The sequence below is a fragment of the Trichosurus vulpecula genome, chromosome 7 (genome assembly GCF_011100635.1).
Source record: "Trichosurus vulpecula isolate mTriVul1 chromosome 7, mTriVul1.pri, whole genome shotgun sequence".
NCBI lineage: Eukaryota > Metazoa > Chordata > Mammalia > Diprotodontia > Phalangeridae > Trichosurus > Trichosurus vulpecula.
Window position 1 is genome coordinate 35,774,071 of NC_050579.1, and position 17,891 is coordinate 35,791,961.

General features: G+C 43.6%; 1 protein-coding gene across 2 annotated transcripts in view; it reads left to right on the forward strand.

Annotated features, from left to right (window-relative positions):
• The window catches only part of PHF12 (PHD finger protein 12), a 33,395-nt gene that overhangs the window by 5,644 nt on the left and 9,860 nt on the right, over positions 1-17,891 (forward strand). For both annotated transcript variants that reach the window (XM_036768650.1, XM_036768651.1), the window contains 4 exons: positions 11,080-11,152; positions 13,225-13,618; positions 14,228-14,348; positions 15,843-15,975. In XM_036768650.1, the coding sequence (XP_036624545.1) occupies positions 11,080-11,152; positions 13,225-13,618; positions 14,228-14,348; positions 15,843-15,975 (721 nt within the window). The remainder of the gene's footprint in view (positions 1-11,079; positions 11,153-13,224; positions 13,619-14,227; positions 14,349-15,842; positions 15,976-17,891) is intronic.

The window sequence follows — 17,891 nt, forward strand, 5'->3', positions numbered from 1 at the left end:
TGACCTTTTAAATGTTTCCTAAATCCACCACTGCCCTGCTCGCCCCCCCCCCCCCCCCCCCCCCCCCCGCAACACACACACACATCTATTAGCCACAATCTTGACCGGCCATGTCAAGAGCCAAGTGGGAAGGTATTCCTTGTAATTGTCCTTGTACCTGGAGGCTCTTGGTTTAAGCAGGAAGATTTTAATTGCTGCAATTTGATTTATAAAACGAGTAATTAAGAGCTTGCTTTGGAAATTACTTTGGTCAGCTGACTCATTTAAACCCAGGTAAACTAGAGGGAAAAGCTGGTTATGAGCTATGGTGGACTAACTTGTGGATGTTAGGGTACACCTGTAAATTAATAAAATACATAGGCTTACAAAGGAAACCAATTATATTAAAGTGACAATTTTTTTCCCATCCAAGTTTACCAGCCCTTCAGTTAGTGAATACCAGGTTAAGAACCATTGGTATATAGGCTAGAGAATATACATTTGCTTACAGGTTTCCCTATAACATAGTAAGCCTGATTTGATATCCCTAGAGGATGTGTTACTACCAGTCAAGGTGTCCTGTAGCAAGATCTAGTTTTGCCCCTAGAGTGACAGAGTGGTAGAAAAGAGAGAAAGCCAGATGTTTGCTTTTGAAAGAGAGCACTTGTCATTAGGGGGTAGGGGTCATTAAATTGAGGTCAGACCAGATGACTGGTGAAGTTTCTTCCAACTCTGATTCTTTGTTGAAATGCATCTCTCTGATTCTCCCGCTGCCCCCCAACACACACAAGTTCCTTAGATATATAGTAAAAGCAGGCAGTCCAGGCAGAAGGGGCTGGTTTGGGATGTGATGATACATGCTATGTTGACACACCTTAGGCTCCTGGAAATGTTTTCATCCCTAAGATGCCAGAGGTTTTGAGTTGCTCTAGCAGAAATACACCTACTCCCCTTTGGCTTTAATGCCCTAAGGAGTACTTAGTGATGGCTGTCTCCCTTGCTGCCTAGGGAGTGACACTTAGAAGGTACCTATTCATAACCCTGGTCTCCCCAGAGACATATTGGGAGTATGTCTGTCCCTCTGCCAACTTCCAGAAAGAGAAGGACATTATATTCAGTGTAAGTCCTAGACTACTTTTGAAAAAGGGACTTGTCACCATGTCCAGGATGCACCACACAGGTTGTTAGCTGACTTTTCTGCCCATAATCTCGGAATAGTTCAGAAGAACGAGAGAATGACTCTTCTGCTGTCCCCTTTTTAATTACTGAAATCTTTATCCTGTGATCGTAAGGTCGGTCCTAAAGTTCAGTGGAGGGGGAAAAATGGTGATTGAGATTTTGGAAATAGTAAGATAAGGTTTAAGCACACTTGTATGGAATAAAAAAGTTAAAGGAATGAAGGTTACAATAGAAATTGATAGATGAAGAAACAGTATCAACCCAAAAAAGTGCATCCAGGCTGTTTCATTCAGTAGCGTTCAAGTCACCATAAGATTCTAGGTACTATAAGTACACCTTGCAGAGACAAACCAAGATTTGTATGGAACCTGTTATTGGTGGAAGTTAATGAGTAACTTCACTACCTCATCCAAAGAACTGCTTCAGATTTTCCTTTTTGATTCTTATTGTGGTTTCCCACTGAACTGCTTGAGAGCCCAGAGCTGGCCCATCTCTTCTGTACGTTGTTTGGGGAACAGAAATGATGTCTGGGTCATTCCAAGTGAATGGTACTGTTTGTTAGCACAAACATCACAGTCATTCCTGTCTGCCCCATTGTTTGCTTTCCTCTATGCCAGTAGCTTGGGTGTTTAATTTTGTGCCCTTCCCATGCTTTTTTACAAATTGCACAGACTATCTCCCAGGAAATGCTACCCAGTCTTGAGAGGACAAAAGATAAATAGAGTAACAGCAGGATGAGGAGAAACATCCGAGTCTGAACGAACCCAGCTTCAGTCTTTGCCACTGATCTCAGCTCAGCATGAGGCACTTTTTGAAATAAGCTCTAGTGAGCTGGAGATCACTCTCTGTGGGGTTTGAATTTCACAGTGGCCCAAAGACATCACTTTACCTCCAGGCCAGACCGAGGGAAAATCCTCTCTGAATTTCAGGCAAGTTGGATTTCCAATTGGAGCCCCGTTTGTGGCAGCATCGCCCACTTCCAGGCCTCAATGCTGCTGTGATCCCAGAGGGATATGAAGTATTACCTTTCTCTTATCTAGGTTCTGCATTTATGACTAGAAAGAACTCAGGACGGCAGGGAAGCTAATGAACAGCAGAAAACTTCAATGAGGGTTGTTTAAATAAGTTCTTCTATTATACAAGTGGGCTACTCAGGACTCCTGTTGTTTTTCTTTCACCAACTCAGGGACCTATAAAGACTTGGGGGGGGGGGGGGCTGTTCCTCCTACCTTCACTGACTCAGTCAGAAGGTAGATCAATTATCTTTTTTCAGAGATTGAGCTTTGTGCTGGTCATTTTTCATTTTGAGGAGCTGGCCTTACTTTTTAGAGAGGGTTTAGGGAAGGTTTTCTAAAGAATCTTAATGGACTGTCAATGGGGTGTTCTCTCTTATTAATCAGTGAATTATGAAAATGGGACTCCAATAAGCTGACTAAATGTTTATGGACTCAGCTTTCCTATTTCACCACTTAGGCTATATTTAATTTTTCTTAGTTTGTCTTTGTTTTTTAAATAGCCTCTTAGAAGTGAAAAGGAATTCCTCTTTTGTAAAAGTAGAGGAATCTGGATGTGGACTATTGCACGTACCCTCACATAGTTGGCCTGTGGGTTTTGCTGAAACGCTTTTCTCTTTCATTGTCATTACAAGAGATAGCTAGATGTTGGGGGCAGCGATTATTTGGGAAGGTGATACCAGTATGAAAAAACGTTGCCACTGGTGTTGGCCATTTGGTGAGTGCGCGCGCGCGCGCGCGCGCGCACACACACACACACACACACACCCTTGTCTTTTTTTCCTTTCTGATCTCATCTGCCATAGATGAAAATTAACCATCCTACCTTAGTGACTTAACACTATATAAAATGACCGTTTTCTCCCCCATCGCATATAATGTATGCATTACTACCTCTTTGCTAGCATTTGAAAATTTATATTCTGAAAAGTGTCTGCAATTTTTTTCAGTAAGATGTGGCCAGATGATCGTAGGGCCTATATGTATGCTTCATTTCTTAAGAGTGCTTTCCTGAAATTCCATTATTTGAGTATATATAAAGTTTAGGATGATCATTCTTTGCATATAAATCTTCCAAATTTCTAGCCTAGACCCTCTGAGGAAGACAGTGCCCGAGGGTAAATGTTGGCTTTCCATCTCAGAGATAACATGTTCAGCTCTAACTAGGTCACTGGGGGTAAGAACTGGGAGGTTTCTCAGAAGCCCTAGTGGGCACTTATCTGCAGCCCCAAACCCTGGCCCAGCACAGCTTGACAGCCTGCCCATGAGATTACTGAAATAATGTAGGGCAGGGAGGTCTGAGGTTTATAAGTAGAACTGGAAGGGAGTAAAGCTTACTGTGCTTTAGCTCAGATAGGGCTCCTTAATAAGGTCCTGTGAAGGGGAAGAAGAAAGGAAGTAAAAATCTCATCTCTAATTTGAATCCATTTCAAACAAAGTGATCATTAGAGCTTTTCATCTCTTGAGCCTTTGCTTAATTTAAGGTGCGATATGCAGAAGTTGACACTTTCCCAGACCCACTGCTTTTTAGCTCTCGGATCACTGGCTGTGATAATCCAGTAGGCCTTGGCCCCAGCTTGGAAGAAAAATTCAGCCCCTCATCTCCCACACCTTGGAGGTTTATGGAATGCATGGGTCCATTTGTTGGATTGTATATCCTGATGGAACATTCCCTCTGATTGTTAAAAACTTATTGTTGTGATTGGAATTTTATCCATTTTTAAAAGCAAGTGAGTTTCAGCATGTGCTCTGAGGTGATTGAATGGAGTAACCATTAAAATATGTGCTGCCAGCCCATCTCCCAGGACAGAGTCTCTGAACTGTGGACTAGTCTAAAGTGTTGTAGGCCAACGGAGGACAATGGGGAGCCAGCTAGTAGAAGTCTTTCAGAGGGTGGCAGAGGTGAACACCTGACCATAGCTGTTAGTTTTGTACTCATTTTTTTCCTCCCAAGATGCTTTGGCTTGCAACGATCTTCTCCAGGTGTCCCCTGCTGGGAGGATGCCACAGGCTAACTGCAAAGAAGCATGTAATTTGGGGGCACAGTCAGCCTGTTTGAAAGACTTGTGTGCCTCTGGAAATGACGCAACGGGCTGGATTTCTCAATGGGGCATTTGTAATACCCTGGCACTCCTTTTGGTTTCCTTCTTAGCACTCTGCCACTGAGGCTGTGCATGAGAAAACCATCGATCCTTGTTCTTTATGGAGTTAGCAGGACAGCTGTATTTGCGTCAGTAGCTGGAATAAAGGAGATTTGGGGGAGAGCCCCTGTGGAGTTCTGGTCTCTTTTGCCTTTTATCTTACTGGCATACTTCAACATGGCCATCATCTTTCCTGCCTCCATAAAATGACCCTTCTTTCAGAAGACAAGCTGAAATACATGTCCAGAGATCTTAAATTTCTTCCTAAGATTTTGGTTTTGCTCTCTCAAAATAAGTAGTGCTAAATTTGATTATAACGATAAATCTCTTTTATCCTCATTTTTAAAAATATTAACAAACATCCCTTTTTCTAGGACTGTAACTGGGTTTGAGAGGCCCATTTTTATGTTGCTACTGATCTCCTTGTAAATGAAGAAAGCCACTAGAAAGCCAAGAAGTGACTGTGGGCATTTCATTTATCACCTTAAACCTCCCTACTTTGAATCCCACTGACCTGCTTCCTGGATTGGTCCGAAGCAGCAAGGCCAGACTGAGGGAGGGTAGTACAGCAGCCCCAAGCATGTCTTGTAAACAATGGTGCCAATTCTAATTCCAGGATTTTTTTCCAGGGTGAGCCTTAAATTTATGAGAGCCATGAAAAGTCAAAACTTCTCAGTGCTATAGTTTGCTGGCTGAAATATCTCTGCCCCTTCCCTAATTGGAGAGGAGATGTTAAAGTCCTAAATTTAGGACATTTACTATGATTCGTTTTACTGGTTTTTGGTCCCATTGGAAACTGCCCCAAAGTGATATCTAGATAAGAAACCTGGAGAATTCAAAATTCTTAAGGAAGGGACCCTTCCAGGTTGTTGCTATTGTTGGGGGGGGGGGTTGGTTGGTATTGTTTCGTTTGTTTTTTTTTTTTTTTAATGAAACTAATGTGAAATGCCTGCTGATGGTTCTCTTAGGTTTTTTTTTTTACTTGTTAAATATGAAGGTATTTTCTTAGTCCAAGTAGGATAATAGATTAAGCAAAATTCCTTCTTGAAGTTTTTTAGCTCTCTTCCCTTTGCTCTGCTTGGGTATGCTACTAACCTTTGAACAGAGTAGAGATTTTAGGTGTCTATGGACTCCTTTGTCTTAATTGTGTTACTTTGCTGGATTGTCGGTTACAAGTTGTATGTGTCTCTGGGAAACAAAGATTGACCTTAACCATATCTTTGCCTAGTCCTTACATGGGAGACGTCTCTGAAATAAAAGATATTCTCCAGCTCCTTTTCTCTTTTCTTCAATCTCCTTTTTTCTTTCCTCCCTTCCAACTCCATATTGGAAAACTGCTTTTGTTCTATGGATAATTAACACAATACTGTGGAGCAACAGGTCCCACTGCTGGCAAAGAAAAAAAATGTTAATTTAGTGCAAGTTCATGTGTATTAATAGATGAAGAAGGTAAGGGAGGGCAGAACCAGATCAACCACATTGGTATCTGACTTGAAATAGATCCTCTTAATTAGAGCCCAGAACCATGACAACTACCAAGATCTTCCACCTACAGTGGTGAGTGTCACTCTCATTAGTGAATGAATGCAGCATTCTAAAGGAAAACAGGATGCAGCTCTTTGGCTCTGAGTTGGGATCATGTAGTGGTGAGGAGCTTGGAGCTTGGGCGTGCAGAGGGAGGTCCAACAGTGCAGTAGTTGCACTTAGCTGGGTGGGGCTTTTCTCTTTTTTTCCCCTTGAATGACTGTTTCCTTGGTTGCCCTCCAAAAATACTATTAACACTAAGATCTAGACACTTTCACCAGCAAACTGACTGGTCATTTGGATTTGGGCTTCGTTAAAGAAAGACTGGAATGAAGCTGTGATCTGCATCATTGGGGGGAAGCAGACATTGTAACAATCTTGCTATCACCCACTGTGGCTGTGTAAAACCAACAACAGCCAGCACACAGAAGGCTGTTAACACAGGTTCTTTTGATCTGCTTTACTAAGGAAAGTAAGGGGTTAAAAATCTTACTTTAGTCAAACATATATATAAACTCACTTAGTTCAGGAGGAAGCCAGCAACGTGAACTTCAGAGCAAATACAAACAAATTAACAAACATCAACAGACAGACCTTGTCTGATTCAAATCACAATTCATAGTTATCAGGAAAGCATCAACATCCGGGTTTACAAGGGGGTGGTGCTCTTAACGGCTGCCCAGAGTCTTCTTCAAGTCACATGCCACTCTTCCAGTGAGTGAGAGCCACCAGGCTCTTGAGTTTATATATTCTGTTCAGGGTCAAAGGGCATCACAACATGCAACTCACCCACATGACCTAAAAGTGGCACAAACATGTAACTTAAACCCGAATGGCCTAGGCTTTCAGTTGAGGCACGGAGGTCATCAAAGACTCCTGATTTAATCAAAGAAACAAAGACCAGACTCTTCAAGGGCGCTTGATTAAATAAGTGCTAAAAGAGAAAACAATAAAAGATAGTCCCACCTTGATTACTGATACAACATACCAATGAGATTCCAGATCCATCTGAGGATTGGAGGATTGGGCAGTGCCATACAAGTTGGTGGCTTTGGGGGAAGGGCAGTTTGTAAAGTAAAGGTCCCTGACCAGCTTTGATTGGTTTGCATACAGATGCCATGTTAACGTCTTGCCAGGGTTCTCAGGCCTCACTGTTTGGATAATCTAAAACAGTGAACTTCGAGAAGTATATCCCTCAATTGTACAGCCTTCCAAGATTCATTGCTCTGTCATTACAAACTGTTTTATAGCTAGCAAAATATCGTTAAGATCAGATCAGATAACAGCAGTTAAAACAAATAGTGAGCTGCAAAACAGATCACAGTTACTTTCTGGCCAGGAGCTGAAGACCAAAATTTTACAAATGGATCTAAAAGGAAAACTCATCCCCCAGTAGTGAAGAGAGAGAAAGGTATTCTGAAATCCCCCTCTCTATCAGTTACTTGGCATTACTGGCCATGATCTTATTAAGAATTAGTGTTGCAAAGTCCAGAAATAAAGTAGAGATCTTTAGACTCCTGACCAGCTACAGGTGGTTTGAATCTGGCCAGCCCAAATTCAGAAAACAAAGACATTTCAGGGTTCCCGTCCTTCCTTAGAACTTGATTCACTCTCAGGAGATCTATTGAAAATTGCCAGATAGATTGAAAGCTCCTTTGCTGGAAGATGTCTCCCTGCTGGAAAACACTCCTTCCCACTCCCCTGAAGCCTTTCTCTGAAATCAGAAGATTTCAGGCCTCTCAAGGGTCCTTATGACTAGAAGCATGACTTTTTTTCTTCTAAAAATGATTGCTGAATAATAGGATTTTAGAGCTTGCAGGGACCATGATGAAAACAATCCAATACAACGCCCTAATTTTACAGGTGAAGAAACAGATCTAGACTTGCCTTCCATTGATCATATAGCTAGTTTGCATCAGTGCTGGACCTAGACCCTCTATCTCCAGTGCTTCCCCTGAATCTCCTAGAATGCAGAGCAGTGCAGGAGAAGACAAACCATTATGAGTATCTTTACAACTAATACTGGCAGTTAGGGGAGGGAAAGTTCTCTTAGTGCACAGACTTAATCCTAATGAAGTAACCCCCAGTAGACCCTTTCACTCTCAGTGCTTTCCTTTTGTCCAGTCCTTCAGTGGTATTTGTGAGGGGCAGGGCTACTTTGGCAGGTTTATTTTTTTTTTAGCTCCAACTCATACATGATCCTCTTCGCAGACTCTCACAAATGGCACTGAGTTTAAAGATACACAAACCCTTTTACTAGAGAAATTCAGCAAGGCTTTGAGACGTGGCAGCTGATAATTGAGTTCAACAGAGAGCAAGTTTGAGACATCTCCCATGGCTGCACAATCTCCTCTCCAAAGATTTTCATTCCTGTTTACATGATAGTGATGTGAAGCAGTACTCAACAGCCTCTTTAGGAACTGGTTCCTCAGCTTATCCCCCAACTGCAGTAAGGCTTCCCTGTATTGGTTTCATGATATCTTTTCTCCCTAGAAATAGGAGTTGAAAAGTCATCTTTTAAATAACTAGAAATAAGAATGCAGAGTGCTCTCTTGAGAGGGACGACTTTGTCAAGGAATTCTCTTCTTCTGTGTTCTAGCTCAAAAAGTCTCCAAACAAGGCTCATTCTTTTCAGAAGACTTAGGCCTCCCCTCCCTGTTGATCCTATTTTAAGATGATTCTCCTTCACAGAGTATATATCCTTTTTAAATTCTCTCATTTCACAGTCTGTCTCTGATAAAGTTGGTAACTTTTGTTTTAAGTGAGCAAAAGAAATATACCTTATTCTCCTTATATCTCTTTGGCACGTGGAAGGAACATTCTAACTTCCCAAACCTTTTCTTACATTTAGTATCTCTTGCTTTTTTTTCCCATTTATTCCCTAAGCTGCCTCTCCTCATCAAGCAAACACCTTTGTGCGTACCCAACAAGGATTCTTATGGCTCCAGTCTAGAATTGAGAACAGATGAGGCCATCTGGAAACAAAGCCTTTGAGAAACTCTTCTGGTGACAGTTCATCAGAAAGGAGCAGAGATGAGAATAAAATTGTTTTAAAAAAATTAAAATAGTAAGGGCTATATAAACTCTGTTTCCAGTCTGTCCTCTCATTATTTAAGTGACATAGGGAAAAAGAGGATCATTTCCTGTGTGACATAACCAAATACTGCCCCCCAATTTTTTTTTTTGAGGGAACCTGTGATTTCATCTGTGGGGGGAGTTCCCAGTGAGGCATCTCTTTGGTAATCAATGCAAATCAACCCCTTCTTTGCAACTTAGAGTCTTAGTTGCCTTGGCCAAGGTTATATCTGAGGGGAACTTGAAGGCAGGTCTTTCTGAGGCTGAGGCCAGCTCTCTGCCCAAAGCAAAAGTTGCCCAACTGAGTATCACCAATATAACCAGCAAGGATTGTGTTAGTAACAGGACTTTGGAACCACCCATTCCCATCATTGTCAACCCGACTTTCAGCTCATCACCAGGTTTCTTTTTGCCTGAAGTATGTGCAAGACATTGTTGGATACAACTTGGACATAGTATAAAAAGATAACTTCTGATTACACACTTATATTTACATTTATATAGGATTGAGGTTTTTTTACAGTTAACAGTGCTCTTTCTCACCTATTCCCCTCTTAGCACTCTGTAAGACCTTCAGGGTTGATGATGATATTCCCACTTAACAGATGAAAAAACTAAGCTAGTGAGTGGCAGGTCCAGAATCAGGGTCCAGCTCTTCTGACTCCTACTCCAGGGTCTTTCCAAATTAACAGAAAACAGAAGGGTTACAGAGGTTCAGATGAGAGAGTATGGGCATAGAGATGCTCAGGGGAGTTGTGGCCTCTGTCAGACAGGACCCCTGAGGCCAGGGGACCACCCTCTTTCCCCCACCAACCCAATCCATTGCTAGTAGCCCTCGCCTTGTCGATCCTCTGAGATAAAGTCTTCTCCTTTGGAGCAAAGAAGGAGGGAAAACCCATCAAATGAGTACATGGCTGTGTCTATATCAAAGAAGAGAACAAGTGTCTTGCCTTAATTTCCTAAAGTGATGCTGTAAATTAACTTTTAGTTTGATTTCATGAGAACTTGATCCTGCCTTCTTAGGGCAGTTTTATTTGGAAACAGATTTCCATGAGAAGTATTACCCTGTTTTGGTGTATCCGCCCAGGACACTTCTTTCAATTAATCCATAGGCCATTCATAGGCCCTGGCCAATTGCCCTATACCTCACCTACTTTTTAGGTATGGCTTGAGAAGAGCCTAAGAGGTCAATGCTAGTGGGTTGGTGAAACAGGCCATAATCAAGAGTTGGCCCTCTGAGTAGCTTTTAAATGGAACAGGCCACGGAGCTCAGCAGCGTCTAGGTATATGGACATTTTGTGCTTGCCCTATGTTCTTTTGGATGTGGCCTTCTAGGCAATCTGAGTGGACACAGCTGGCCTAAAGAACAGTAGTGGAAGTTGGTGCAGTTGACATTCACCTTAGACACCTTTGGTGTCTAAGACAGGTCTGAACAGCCATGTGCCTCCAGTTTTTGGTTTGGTTTTTTGTCTCCTGATAATCAACCCCCTGAGGTGTTAATGAGGCCTTCTAGGAGCTTTGGAAAGGAAAATAGAGCTAAGGTTGTCTTTTACCAGTTTGTTATGTATTCTCTGGTGAAGCCTATGTGGGTGTTGAATAATTTCAGAGTTCTGCTACTGGTTTGGGTCTAAACTCTAAGGCTGGCCATAGCAGTTTTCAGCTCAGTTGCTAAAAGGTGAATATTTGTTCACAATTCAGTGGTGTTTCTGATATTTCTCACACTTGCTGGAATGAATAACTCCAGGAGGGCCAAATAAGTGACTTCTAGGAACTAAGACTGAGAACAGATCCATGTTCCTAGGAACATGCAAATTCTTTACAAATGCCTTTGTGACTCCTCCAAGTACAGGGAGTTCCGCATGACCCCATAGAGACTGCGAGATGAAGAAGGAGACTTAGCCAGAGGTCCGCCTGTAGGTTCAGCTGACAGCGTGATTTAGAGAGACTCCAAAGCACAGGGCAAGTCCAGCCTTGGATGCTCTTGATCTACCTTCTCTTTTCTGACATGGAAGAAGCCCAGTCACTCAAATGTAAAGTGAACTATACAGAGATAGAGTGCTGTGCTGACTGACTGGTCGGAACAAGGGGTCGGGAGCATGCCGCTGGGTTCTGGGCTTGTTTCTGCTCCAGCCAAGCATTCCTGAGCTGCCTCTTGTCCCTCCTTACAGTAATCCTCCACTGAGTGAAGAGATGTTGCCTCCTGGGGAGTGGATGTGTCATCGGTGCACTGTTCGACGAAAGGTAAAATGCTTCCTTCTGGGGGCTAATGACAATCAGGTTTCCTGACCAGCTGCTCTTGAAATTTTGACTTTGCTATCTGCCAACCCTTTTCACTGCCTAGTCGTGAAGGCATTCATCCAACCTCTTCCCTATCTCCCCCTGCCCTAGAACACCCTCCATACCCCCACTTCTGAAACACCAGTGTGACCCAGGAGGATATTTTTTTTTAATCCTAACTTGGGGTTACAGGGACAGGTAAAGGAAGGAGATCAACTTACAGAGACTCCACTAAGTAGCCAGCAGCCAGAGTAGTTCTATCCCTGCCATTTGGTAAATTTTATTTCTCTGAGCTGTTGGTGAGATCTCAGGTTGTCCTGAAGGTGGCAGCTATCCACAGTTGGAACTAGCTTTTCCGTTAGAATGGAATTCAACCAACAACAGACCATAAAAGTATGTCTGTTGCCCCACCTCAGTAAGAATGGAACCTAATCCATCCTAAGGCAAATAAATCGGAGGGGGTGGGGATGTCCAGACTTGGCCAGGCATAGCAGCAGGGCAAAGACTTTGACTAACCTTACCATCCCCCTCCCACCCTGCATCTGTGCCTTTAGCACTGCTTTTCTCTCCATATTCTGGTATTTGCTGTAGGAAGAGATTTGAATTTCCCACCCTGAAAACTTATGTAAGTTATAAAAGCAAAACCCTATCTTGTTAAAGGAAGTGGATTTATGATTCCACCCAGAGTATTTGAGAGCCAGCCTTTAAACCGTGGGCTTGGATTGTGGCCCATGATGGATTTGAGATTTAGACCCACCCAGACCCTTTGGTAGATGAGTGAATGGCTTTTCTTTCTTGTGACATCACTCTGTTTTCGGTGGCCCTGGAACATGATGTCATAGTGAAGGATGACTTCCCTGTTTGCAGAAACAGGATGAGGAGATGATTCAAAGAGATTGTGGTTTCTGTGTGTAACATAGTCCTCAGCCTTTAAGAAGAAGGTAAACAGTGTTGCGGACTTGATTTTTCAAATGTGTGCACAAGGGTTCCTGTTTAAAGCAGCCCAAGCCAAGTCAGCAACCTAAACCACAGCTGCATTTCAGTTCCTCTTAAAGTCAACAAACTGAGTTAACTGTTGTCTGGCCTGCCCTGCTGATCTCTTCCCCTACATCCCCAGCTCCATAACCTCCCACTAAGCAGGAAACCTCTCCAGAACTTGCTAGTCAAAAGCATTGGAACTCAATAGAGAAACCAAGCTCCTGATGAGCATCTCCCTCTGTTTCTAGCGCCTTGTGGCCATTTGTTAGAAACATTGGGGAAAGAGCGGTGGCTACACCTGGTCCTTTTGGAGCCGCCCAATCGCCACATCCCTTCCTTGTCTTACAATCTTTCCTGTGCAGCTCCCTCCAACCTGCTTCTCTTCCAGCCTCTTGTTTCCCTTGTCCCTTGACTGCATTCGAAGGCTTTATTATTCTCATTTATAGATAGGGACATTGCTATCCAGCAGATAGATGAGTGACCAAAGAAGGACCTAGAGCCCAGAGGTCTTTCTTCTTCGTGTCAGGCCCACTTGATTTTTCTGGCAGATGATTGAGGAGAACCCTTAGACTTTTTGGTCAGATCCAACTGACTTCCTTTGGTCACTCTCCTTTTCCTTCCTCATCACATTTTTTTAAGGTAACAAGTTAAACAGGAGATGTTGGAAATTAACTTTCCTATAAACACATGAACCTAGTCAGGTTGTCACCTTGAGATGACCCATTCAGTTTTATATTCTTTCTGATATAATGTAACACTTGGTTAATGGCCATACTGAGTGTAGGTGAGGTGGTGATCAGTTTAGATAAAATGTTACAGTTTTTTTGTTACTTTAGTTGCCTTTTGGTGGTTTGCCCACTTTGAACCTCACTTAACAATTGGAATTCTCAAACTTAACAGACTTAAGAATCCCCAGTGCATATGACATTGTAGGAGATACCTGTGTGGTTACAGAATTTGTTAAGATACCCTTAAAGTTCTTTACTATGCCCATCTTTCACTGTTTTATGGTATTTGCTATAACCCTTTGTAATGGGCCTGCCTATTCATTTATACAGAAGCGAGAACAGAAAAAAGAACTGGGCCAGGTCAATGGGCTGGTGGACAAATCTGGCAAACGAACCACATCCCCCAGCAGCGATACAGACCTGTTGGACAGGTCATCTGGCAAAACAGACCTCAAAGCTATTGCCCAGGCCCGGATCCTGGAGCGGAGGGCTAGTCGGCCTGGCACGCCCACATCTAATGCTAGCACAGAGACACCCACCTCCGAACAGAACGATGTGGATGAGGACATCATCGATGTGGATGACGAGCCGGCAGCAGCAGAGATGGACTGCGGGCAGCCCCAGCTGAAGCGACCCTTCGAACTGCTCATTGCAGCAGCCATGGAGCGAAACCCAACCCAGTTCCAGCTGCCCAATGAATTGACCTGCACCACTGCCCTCCCAGGTGAGGCCCCAAGTGGCAGCAGCCACACGTGCAGCCTCTGTGCTGTCATCTTGGTGGTCTTAGCTCTGGTTCAAGCGGCACCTGTCACTCTCACAAGCTGCAGTGGAGTTAGTGCCATTCAGCATCTCCCCTTTCCCCTAGCCTCTCAGTCTATCCTTGTTTGAAGAGGGACAGCCTCTCCACAGAGCTGGCTAAGACATCCTGCTTCATTTGAAGGTTTTTGTTTGGTTTTTCTCAAAGAAAATTGAACTGCCTAGCTTTAGAAACCTGCAGATCAGCACCCTGTAAGTAGAGCTGAGCCCCCCAGCCACCTCCTTACACTTCTCTCTGTCACACAGATTTTGGTATTGGTTAGTTGAAACTGTTCAGATACTCACATTTTTGCCTTGTTTCAGGAAGGGTCTTTCTGGGGAAATAGATGTCTTCCTGCTCATGAAGTTCTCTTTACTTGCATTCTCCTTCTCCCTACTACCTTTTTTTTTTTTAACCTGATACTGCCCATTTAATGCAGGGCCTTTGCTCGAAGTGGTGTGTTCCTCCCACTTGGCTCTTTCTGCTTATCCCAGCCTGAAACCAGGTGCAGGACAGCACTATTGGCTTGTTTTCCAGGTACTAGCAAGAGGAGGAGAAAAGAGGAAACCACTGGGAAAAACGTCAAGAAAACCCAGCATGAATTGGATCACAACGGTCTGGTTCCCTTACCAGTCAAAGTCTGTTTCACCTGTAACAGGTACCCATATTCTTCTCAAAGGCTGGATCGAATTCAGTGGCCAAAGTCCTTTTTTCATCTCCCTGGAGCTAACATTTCTCCTTTCCCAATTCCTTGGGGTCTTGGGTTACATTTTATTTTCTATTCCCTCCTCTCAAACATTTCTACATTTATAGCCACATTTAGGGGGCTGTGAGCATGCTTGGCTGAGATACCAGACAGCTTTGGAATCCTTCATACCTGGTGTAGATGAAGGGGGTGTTCTTTCAATGAACCACAATATAAACATAAATAAATTTTGTTTTTTTATGCATACACACACACCCATTATATGGGTATCCCAAAATAAAAACAGTAATAGTATCCACATGTCCATAGCTTTTATAGTTATAAAGGGCTTCCTTACTAAAACCCTGTGAGATTATTAGCTCAAGTGTCATGATCTTCATTTTATAGATGAGTAAAGTAAGGCATGTGTGAAATGCCTGAGCCAAGGTTTGTATGCAGGGCTTTTAGGTTCAAGGCATTTTCTGCTAGAGTCTAGACCATGCTTCTTTATAGAGAGATCCATGGTTTCCCAGCATCACTGACAACAGGACATTAGAGCTGGAGAGGGTTTTAAAATAGCAGGCCTCCATCTGGCTAGAGGGCTATGGTGTTATAATATCTGGAGGCAAATGGTCTGATGAAATGACCCCTGGAGTCTGAGCTTTAAAAACTACAAAGGAGCCAATGCATTCTTTAGCTGGAAAGTTTGTGCTTCCCTAGAACACTGGCTCATCTTAGATGGAGAACTTCTCAGTGAAGGGAGCTCAGCCACTTGAGTTATTAAATGTGAACTCGTCAGGTCATCCTCTGGTCAGGGCTGGGCCAACTGGAGGAAAGCACCCGCAAAGCAGAGCGTTGTCAGCAGGAGGAGGGCAGAATGTCAGACTTTCTGAGTCAGGCAGGAACAGTTTTAGCTAACATGTCTTCAGAACGCTGGGATAGCAGAGCACCAAATCATTATTGGCATTTGCTTGTGCCCCTTCCTTGAAACTTGCTTATGAGAAAAGACTGGAAGACCCCTTTTCTCACACACCACTCCCCTGGCTGCATGGCAGGCTGATTTTTTACAGAACGCCTCATGCATTTGGCAGGGAGCGAGGAATCTTGGTGCAATGAGATGACCTCTGGAAAGAGTGAAAGTATTTTTTCCAAATGAGATAGTGGCAGCCTTCTGAGGAAGAACATCACAGCTGACATTGGCTGGTTTCCCTAGCATGTATTGACCATTGGTCCTTCCTGTTCTGCCACTTCAGCTACACTACCAAGAAACATCCCTCATCCCCCCAAAAGGTGCTTCCTTTCAGGAGGGGCAAGTGGAGAGGGCGGTGCTAGCCTCCAGGCCTAAACGTCTTCCTCCATTGCTGCTGCTCCTCTGGTAGGGGGGTGGAGGGGAGGAGGAAATTGTCATTGGGTGTGGCCGGGATGCTCTCATCTTGCACATAAATGTACAACCTGTCGCCTTTGCAGGAGTTGTCGTGTGGCGCCTCTCATCCAGTGTGATTATTGTCCCCTCCTGTTCCACATGGACTGCCTCGAACCACCACTCACTGCCATGCCCCTGGGCAGATGGATGTGTCCAAATCACATAGAACATGTGGTGGTAAGCATGGGCAGGACCCAGTGGGTCTTTTTCAGGCATAGTGTTAGGAAGGAAACTCAAATCAATAGAATAAATAATAGGATCTTAGATCTAGATGGCACCTTAGTGGTCATCTGATGGGGCAGCTAAGGTCCACAGAAGTGGAATGACTTGCCAAGATTGTCCAGCTAGTGAGTGACAGAGTTGGTCTTTTGACTCCAAACTCAGCACTTTCCATTCTACCACGGCTTCCCTGATAGCATGGATGGTTCCACTGTGTTTATCTATTTTTCTACTTAGAAATTAATTTATGGTGCCTGTTTCTAGACAATCCCAGATTATTTTGACACCCCTCAGCTATAGTTAGCCATTTTCCTGCCCCCAAGGACAATCCTTATTTTCGCTTTACACATTTGTTTCAGTGATGATTGATGGCTCAGAAGTCACTCATTTGGGTGGTGAGGCCCAGAGTTGACATAAGGGCCCCACCGCACCCCAAGTAGGAATTATTGTCTAGTACCAGACACAGCCTTATGAATAATAACAAATAATAACAAAACAACCCGTCCCCGAAATCTAGTTTTAAACCTTCCCTCGTCCCAGGGGAAACTTTGGAAAGATAGATATTCTTCTATCCCAAGAACCTTTCCCCTGGCAGGTAGAGGTACATCTCCCAGACCAGATTTCTTGACCAAGAACAGAATTGGAGACCACTTTCTCCAGGGTAGGGGGGGGCTTCCTCCTCTCTGGGGACAGTTAACAAAGCTGAACTCAGGAGCTAGAAAAGACCCAGAGAAAATAGCAGTTTTGCCTGAAAAATGGAGGGAAGATTGTTCTTTTGATTTAGATGAAAGCATATGTGCTGACAGAGGGGCTGGCGCAGGCAGCATGGCAGTGGGGAGCCCTTTGACCCCCTTTTTTGTGGGTCACTATTCACATCTAGACTCTCATATTGAAGAAAAAAAATCTCTCTGAAGTTCTTGATTGTGTTTTGACTTAGTCACTGCTGTTACAGCCTCTTCCAAATACGGGTCTGAAAGAAGGTCGCTTTGTAGAAATTGTGCATTTGCCACTTTTTGCTCATGAAATAAGGAATTGTCACCACTCACTCTTCCTTAGCACCAGCAGCCAGGATAAGGGGATAAAAGTGAGAAGAGGGGGAAGGAAAGCCATTTGTGCTTTTATGTACTTTAATATTGGCAAGTCTAGGAGAATGTTGGCCCTCTTAGAAACTATCTCATTTATTAAACACCTTCATTTTACAGAGATAAGTAAACAAAGATGCAGAAGTCAAAGGGTTTCCCATGCTCACCCAGCTAGTCAGTGGCAAAGACAGAACAAGGCCGGAGTCTTTATTCCCAGTCCAGTATATCGCCCTGGACATGCCTCTGTAGGCCATCATCCTTCCTTTCATCTTACATTCTCTCAGCCTGGCATGAAAATCAGGATTTTCCTCCCATTTTACAGAGGGAAACTGAGGAAATTTGCATCATTTGACCCATTTTAGCTAATAAATTAGGGATTCTATAGTATTCTTTTCATAGTAGAAAATAGTGCCTCTCTGTTGAAAGGCCCCCAGTGTGATTTAAGAAAATAGGTGGTTAGGGGCAGCTAGGTGGCGCAGTGAGTAGAGAACCGGCCCTGGAGTCAGGAGGACCTGAGTTCAAATCCGGCCTCAGACACTTGACGCATGTACTAGCTGTGTGACCTTGGGCAAGTCACTTAACCCTGATTGCCCTGCCAAAAAGCAAAAAAAAAAAAAAGAAAAAAGAAAAAGAAAATAGGTGGTTAACCCTTAATCTGTGCTGCCCTTAGCAGCACCTGAGAAAGGCCTTCCCATCCTGGCTCAGGAGTGGTGATGGCCTTACAGGGGACCAAAATGAAAAGCCCCCCCACCCTGCTGCATCACCCAGGGCACTCTTCTGCCACCCTGCCCT